Source organism: Arachis ipaensis, chromosome B03, assembly GCF_000816755.2.
Source record: "Arachis ipaensis cultivar K30076 chromosome B03, Araip1.1, whole genome shotgun sequence".
NCBI classification, from domain to species: Eukaryota; Viridiplantae; Streptophyta; class Magnoliopsida; order Fabales; family Fabaceae; genus Arachis; species Arachis ipaensis.
In genome coordinates, this window is record NC_029787.2 from 25763777 (window position 1) to 25771730 (window position 7954).

Sequence of the window (7954 nt, forward strand, 5' to 3'; positions counted from 1 at the left end):
TAAATAAAATATATGTATAATTATTTCGTTTATACTATAAACGAGATATCTAACAACCTAAAAACATATATAAATAGTATCCAAAATATCTGTTTCAGTAACTAAAATAATTAAAATATTTATTTAAAAACAAATTCTGAAAAATCATAGTACTATGTCGTCGTTTTCTACCATGATTTATGTGCAAATTATAAAATATTGTACCTTGCCACNNNNATGTCACTGTCCTTACAAATTTGTTACTAAAAGTAATTTTTGTCGTAATGATGGCTTTGATTTTATTTTATTTAGATGAAAAACCCTTTCTTTTAATCACATAAAAAATGGTTTTATTCCAATCAATTTCAACATGTACAATATTTTTACATAATAATCTAGTTAGAAACACACGAAAGGTACATTCTTGTCAGCTTATTCTCAATCTTCATTCACAAACAAACATCAAACTGAAGACCCAGTACAAACAATACCGGCGAAATCAAAAGTATAGAGGAAAATAAAAAAGAAAGAACAAAATAAATTAAAAATAAATATTGTCTTCTTTGAAAAAATTTAAAAGTATATGAATAATAAGCACCCACAACAAACATATACACTTGAGTTTACTAGAGAGAAAACATGAGAGCTGAAGAAGCCATGGATATTGCTAGAAGCGAAGCAGCAAAGTTGACAAAGGCGGAGGCGGCAGCATTAGGAGGATGATGTCCTTCACTGGACGGTGCGGGTGTTGGATTTGTTTCCACAGTTCCTGCAGGTGGAGGAGAAGACTGCCCTTCTTGGCCGGTTGGGGCCGGTGAAGGCGCTGATGGCGGCTGCGGCGAAGGTGGCGAAGAAGTGGGACTTGCTGTGGAGGAGGTGCGGTTGGTTCTGTCGGCCATGACAATGACGGTTAGCTTCTGGTTCTTGAGGCAGTTATCTTTGTTGCCGCTAATGAAGAAGTATGGGCCTGATTGGGTGAGCTTGAACACTGTGTGGCCGTCTGAAAACTTTGCATATGGTGAGTTTGTGTTGCAGCTTGCATAGTCTTCGCTCTTCACCTGCAGCACTGAGTCTTGCCCAGATTGGTAGTTGAACACTGAAACCATCACAAAACACAACCAAAAAATTATCAAAAGGAAAAATATAGAATGAGCCTCGTGAACAATGCACTTACTTATGCATATGATAATTTCTCTTCCCTTGTAATTTCTGTAAGGATCTAGTGTGTTTTTATTTTACTAGACTAATTTTAAAATTCATTGTTTATATTATTTATAAAAATTATTGTCTACCTAATAAAATCTTAAAAAAATACTATATATATACTAAAATTAATCAACTATTAATATAAAATATACGATAAAATACAATTAAATATACAGTAACTAATCTAATGGTTGAATTTTCATGTGTACATAATATTATTAAATAAGTATGAAAAGCATTTGAAGTATTTTATGAATATTTTTGTATCTCAATCATTTTAATCATTAATCTCCATTGTAAAATATATATACAGTAGAGATTAATAGCTAAAATGACTTAATCACTAATATTTTTGAAATATTTGAATTTTTTTTCTTAAGTATATATATACGCAATTGAAAGTCTTCCATAGTGGTAGTAAACACAAAAACTTAGTATCAGAATTTTGGTGTATTTTTAGGTAAAAAAAAAAAAAAAGAAAAAGAAAACGTGCGTTAAAAGGTTTACATATTTCAAACACAAAACTATTTTTATTTTCACTTGTTTAGAAGTATGTTGATATTTTCAAAACTTAAACTCAAGATTTTTTAATTATAATAAAAAATATTTATTATTTTAATTAATTATATATTTGTTAATATTTAAAAGGATGATGATTTAATAGTATCTATTAATACACTAATATTTATATCTATATATAAAAAATAAACAATTTATTATACATTAGAAAACTATATATTTTAACAAAAGTATGAATTCAAATAGTTGAAGAAAAGATCAGCAGAATTTGAAATGTTTATTAGGATTGAAGAAGAAGTCACCTAGAGAGTCTCCAATTTGAAAACGGCTCTTTTCTGCCCATGAATTGAAAGGATTGAAATTGGAATCACTTGGAACACTCCAACCCTTTTGACCTCCAACTATGAAATCATAAGCAGCACCCTCATGCACCAAAAGTAACACACACAACAACCCTAATGAATGAACTACTTTATTTGACCTTAAAATTGAGGTAGCCATAGGTGAGAAAAAACTAAAGGGTATTATTGCAGTAGCAACTCGAAATTGGTACTAGTGTTTTGGAGGCCAGAGAGGGATGACAAAAATCTGAACCATTATCAAGGCTTATATAGGTGTGAGGTAGGTGCATGGAAAATTTACAAACTGTGGAAGGGAAGCTTTAATTTTGCAACTTTTTATTATTCTCCCCACACTTTGGGTTTACTTTGATTCTGGTGCAAAGCATAAGTTCACTTTTATTTTCTATACTCAATATAATATTAGCTTTTTGAATGAATCTTTGATATAGCTTGATATGTGGGTTTGTGCTTTGCTTTACTGTCATTAAGGATGAATATTCATATCTTGTGAAATGAGGCTAAGGCTAGCTAAGCCTAAGATTTATTTTATACATAAAGTTCAATTTTGATTAATAGAATATGTTTAAAAATTTTATGGTAAGCAATTTTGGAGAATTATACATACATACAATGTTAAAAAAAATTGAGAAGATCTATTTTTGAGAATAAAAAAATTAGTTAAAGGTAATTTTAAACAACTTTTAATCTTTGAATGTTCCTTATAATTATTTCCTTAAATTATGTGAACATTTAAAAATGCACAATTAGTTGTGAATATATGTGGTATAATGTTTAACAGGGGTAATTTAATTTGTATATCAATTAATCTGGAAATAGATTCTTTTAATTTTTTTTAATAATTGAGAGAATAAAGTATGATCTTTTACTATTAATTTTATAAATGAGACTAAAAATAAATATGAAAAAAAAAGCAATGAAAGGTTAAAAATTATACTTTACATTCTCAATTTTTTTTAATAATTGAGAGGATCCATTCTCCTTATTCTCTTATTCCAACTATATTATTTAATAAGGGACAATTGATGGTAAAAATTAAGAATAATAAACCAAATCAGTCCTCAAAAAATTTAAAAGCCAATATTTTAATTTCCAAAAAAAATTAACATACAAAAATATCTCCAAGGTTTTATTTTGACAGACAAATCAATCATCAGTTCATTTTTTAGACAGAATAATTACATAGATCTATTTTCAAGAATTTTAAAAGCAGACATTTTAGTCCTAAAAAATTAATATACAGATCAATTGCCAACGTTTTTTTCCGTCAGACATAACAGTCTTCCATAAAAAAAAAGTAAAATAAAATTATTATTGTTGTTGTTACATAGATCAGTTTTCAAGAATTTTAAAAGCAGACATTTTAGTCTTAAAAAAATTAATATACAGATCAATTGTCAACGTTTTTTTTCGTCAGACATAACAGTCTTCCATAAAAAAAAGTAAAATAAAATTATTGTTGTTGTTGTTGTTGTTGATTGCACAATAATACTATAGCATAATTTTTTGTATTTTTTAGACAAAAATAATGATAATTTTATTCATTAGATTCTTATGTATGTATTTATAATATATATATAGTCACTCAATAATAATAATAATAATAATGTTCAATAAAATTATTAGAGATTATTCTACAAAAAATTTAAGGTTGAAACCATTTGATATTTTTGTATTTAATATAATCAAAAGATGTCTTGTTTTAAAAAATATGTTTGTATTAAAAGAAAATATTTTAATTTGGATTTTAAATCATCATTATTCACCTTACTTTTTTCTAACGAAAAGAGTGTATTAATATGCTAGTGTCATCATCCACATGTACAAAACTAAGTTAATAATAATAAAAATTGATATATAGTAAAAGTAAAATAGACGGGAGTAGACTGTTATGTCTGAGAGAGAAAAATGTTGAAGATTGATCTGTGTATTAATTTTTCTTAAAGACTAAAATGTTTGCTTTTAAAATTCTTAGAAACTGATTTGTCTGATTGAGTAAAATTTTAGAAATATTTCTATGTATTAATTTTTTTTGAATTAAAATATCTGTTTTTAAAATTTTTGAGGACTGATTTGAGTAATTACTTAAAAATTAATGTTACCTTAATTAATTTTCCAATTGGACAAATATGTTGTAGAAAAAAAATGAAAAGTAAATGGTTGTAATATATATTTTTATACTTAATGTTTAGTTGAAGGGTAAAAATGGAATAAAATTATTTAAATAAATTATTTATTATTTTCATCCCTTAATCAAACATACCCTTATTCTCTTTTTCCCGTTTATCTAATAAGATTACTTTTTTTTTGGTTTTAGACAGTATCCCCCAACCCAACAGGACAAGAACTAATTCGTCGCGGTACTGAATTCCATTTAAGGGTTTATCGCTGGTCAATGAGTTGCTGCATGCACAAAGCGGGATTCGAACTTCCGACATACTAATAAAAGAAACTAACTATTATTGATCTATAAATAAAAAATATTCTATATAAGTAAAATTTCTAAAATAAATAATTATTTAGCACTAGAAACGGTATTAAATTAAAAATATAATTGCGAGTAATTAATAGTTTGTTAAATGAGGCAGCTCAAGAGAAGAATATTACTATTCGGAGAAATAAATGGATGAGGAGGGCTTAATTTCAGTGTAACTAGTAATTTCTACTCGTAATAATATTACGAAATTGTAAGTTTTTTAAAATAAATTGTATCTTAATATTTAATTTTTATTATAAATTTTAAAAATTAATAATATCTAATATTTTTGTAATAAATATTAAAGATTTTGTCAAATAAAAAAGAAAGATATTATTCGTATATTTGTTTCTTTCTGTACAGTGAATGATTTTATGGATTAGTATTTTTAAATAATTGACCATTTGTATCCATGATAGTTCAGAACGCTGACAAATGTACCCATCGTAGAAGGAAACTGACTTTGTAACCATGAGAGATGGGCTCCGTGTGACAAAAATAGCTTGGCTTGGGTTGGCACCTGCTTCGGGTTTGTATAGTCCTACATGGCAATCCGAACTTCCCAAAGTCCGATCCAATCCACGTGGAATTTAACATTAAACAATTTAACATTGAAGAGAAATTCGCGGGACTTTGCTGATGCCATAGCAGAGAACGTCCTTTTGTTTCCAAGCCGGAGAAGACGCCTGAAACACTCCCAAACCATCACCCTGAAGCTACGTCTTTCAACGTTGTCATTCCGAAGTCAGAAAAGGCATTCGGAGCAGTACAGAGCCATCAAAACGAGAACGTGGAAGAGGAACTTGCAAGGAATAGGCAGCAGAGCTCGAACCCTGGAATTTCGTCGCCGACGGTGTAGAGGTCACCTCGTTTGGTCGGCAGAGAACTGAGGTATGTCATTGCCAGTGTTAATTTATTTTAAATGTCACTGAGACTAGTTGGACAGATTACATTACCATATGAAATCGTGGTTGAGAATTGCTAAATTAGTTGATTAATTGATTTAGGGTTTGTATTAGGTGCTCAAGTAGTTGATTTATGGTTTGTGTTAGGTGTAGTAACATGCACTGTTTTCTTAGAATGTGTTGGTTTATTTCACTTTCAGGAATGGCCACCATCCATATAACACTGTATATTAATCATAGAGGACAGTTTGAGAGAGGGCCGTGTGGGAAGCTTAGTTACGTTGATGGTGAAGTCACAGAGATAGAAAGGGTTAATGTTGATACCTTGAATGGTTTTTTCGTATCTGATTTGGTGAAGGACATAGGATATACATCTGTTTCTAATTTTTTCTGGCTGGAACCTGGGAAAGGGCTTGATGATGGGTTGAGGGACCTCAAGGTTGACATGGATATAGTTAGGATGTATGAGGCAGCTGTGAAGAACAGTAACAGAATAAATGTATATACAGAGCATCCGGTGGATGAGCCCGTGTTAGTTGAGGAGAACAACATGACTCCATCAAAGATGAGAGTAAAGCGTTGTGCTAAAAGGGTTCCAACTCTGAAAAAGAGTCCAAAAAGAAGGTTGATAGTAGTGAAAGATGAGGATGATGCTGAAATTGTAAGTAATGTGCAAGTTGGGATGGATGACCGAAAAAGGAGTGAGGCCCAGAGCAGGGAAGAGGCCTATGAAGCAGATACACAGTCTGGTTTGGAGGCCCAAAAAGAGGATAATATCCCTATGGCCCAGGAGACAATAGACTCACAACTTTCAGGATCTGTTGAGGCAGGACAGGTTTCTCAGCCTCCCCCAACACCTGGCATACCAGATAAACCACCATCAAGTCAGTTCCAATCTTTCCAGCCACCTATTGAACAAGATCAGCAACCAACACACACTGCTTGTTCAGACTCAGTCCCTTCTTCTGAACCCAATGTCTATGCACCTCTTGAACCAGAACAACTAACCCAATACACCCCACATCCATATGGAAATCCACTCTCACAATCAATCCCTCAGACAGTCCCACCCTCTGACACTAATAGGACTCCCCAGAATGATCATAGCAATCCTTCAGAGGAGGTTCAGGGAAGGCCAAAGGTATATAAGAGGAGATCAACTAAGAGGCCCCCTCCTACAGGCCAGTCTTTCATTCCAAACCCTGATCCAGACAAGCCTCCAACCTTCTACGTCCCCGTTGATGATGATGATTTCTCTGATGAAAATCCTGGTCATCATTGCTATGAATCAGAGGAATTGCATAGCATAGCAAGTGACGACGATACTGAACAGACGCCCGTTTTTCCTCAGAGCAATCCCGATGCTCCAGTTAACCAGGTTCAGTTGGAGGTTGGGATGGAGTTTGAAACTCTAAGCCACTTCAGGAAGGCTGTCAGAAAGTTTAATATCAATATTGGAAGGAGCATATTCTTTGCTCATTGTGATTCTACAAGATCGAAGGCTATATGCTATGATGAGGAATGTCCTTGGCAAATATACTGTGCCAAGAGAACATTTCCAGCAAGTTTTCAGGTAAAGACATTCGTAAATGAACATACATGTAGTAGGGACAATCGCTGTAAGTCAGCAGATGGAAAGTGGGTCATAGATGAGTTGGAGGAGAGGATACGGGTGCAGCCAAACTTGACAGTTAGGGAGGCTGACCAATACTTCAGATCCGAGTATGATGTACTAATCAATGAAAGAAAAATTTATAGATCTATGAAGAAAGCAAAAGAGCGGATTGAAGGTTCTGAGATTGCACAATATGCACGATTTCGTGATTATGGTAACCAGATACTGAAGACTAATCCAGGTTCGACAGTAAGGATCCAAACGAATCCCATGCCTGATTCAAATCCAGTTTTTCTGAGGATCTATGTTTGCTTTGATGCGTGCAAGAAGGGGTTTGTGGGAGGATGTCGACCTTTTATAGGGTTGGATGGGACCTTCATAAGAGGATACTATGGGGGGCAGTTGCTGACTGCAATAGGACAGGACGCAAATAATCATATCTATCCTATTGCCTATGCAGTTGTTGAATCAGAGAACAAAGAAAGTTGGAAGTGGTTTTTGGAGATACTCCAGGAGGATGTGGGAGATTTTCAAGCTAATGGGTTTAACTTCATGTCAGATATGCAGAAGGTACTTGTGCATATTTACTTATAATCATGTAGGGCTGATTTATGTGTTTAGTGACTTTGATGTTTTCTCTTAATATATGTATAATAATGTATGGCTGATTATTTGTTTTGTGTCTTGTTTAGGTATGTTTTAGAAGTTAACTGAAATTTCATTGCTTAATCATTAGTAGCTTAATACTGAATTCTGTTTCGGAATGAGACTGATATTGAAATGTTTGGATTGTTGGATTAGCTAAATAGTCAATGAGACTTATGATTTAGTATTGGAATCTGGTTCAGTTTAAGTTATGTATGGTTTGTGCTGAGACTGTTACTGGGAATTTAGA

At 32.3% G+C, this 7954-nt stretch overlaps 1 protein-coding gene across 1 annotated transcript; it reads right to left on the minus strand.

Moving 5' to 3' along the window:
• On the minus strand, positions 378–2302 carry LOC107630148 (early nodulin-like protein 1). The gene is made up of 2 exons (XM_016333210.2): positions 2007–2302; positions 378–1075 (listed from the first exon to the last, which is right to left on the minus strand). The coding sequence occupies exons 1-2, from the start codon at positions 2203–2205 to the stop codon at positions 606–608; spliced, it is 669 nt and encodes a 222-aa protein (XP_016188696.1). The 5' UTR covers positions 2206–2302; the 3' UTR covers positions 378–605.

What these genes read in the sequence shown, in the direction of transcription:
- LOC107630148 (XM_016333210.2), bottom strand. Translation starts at nt 2,205, where the DNA reads ATGGCTACCTCAATTTTAAGGTCAAATAAAGTAGTTCATTCATTAGGG. An exon ending in TCAAATTGGAGACTCTCTAG is followed by an intron (nt 1,076 to 2,006) that starts GTGACTTCTTCT and finishes TGATGGTTTCAG; the next exon opens with TGTTCAACTACCAATCTGGG.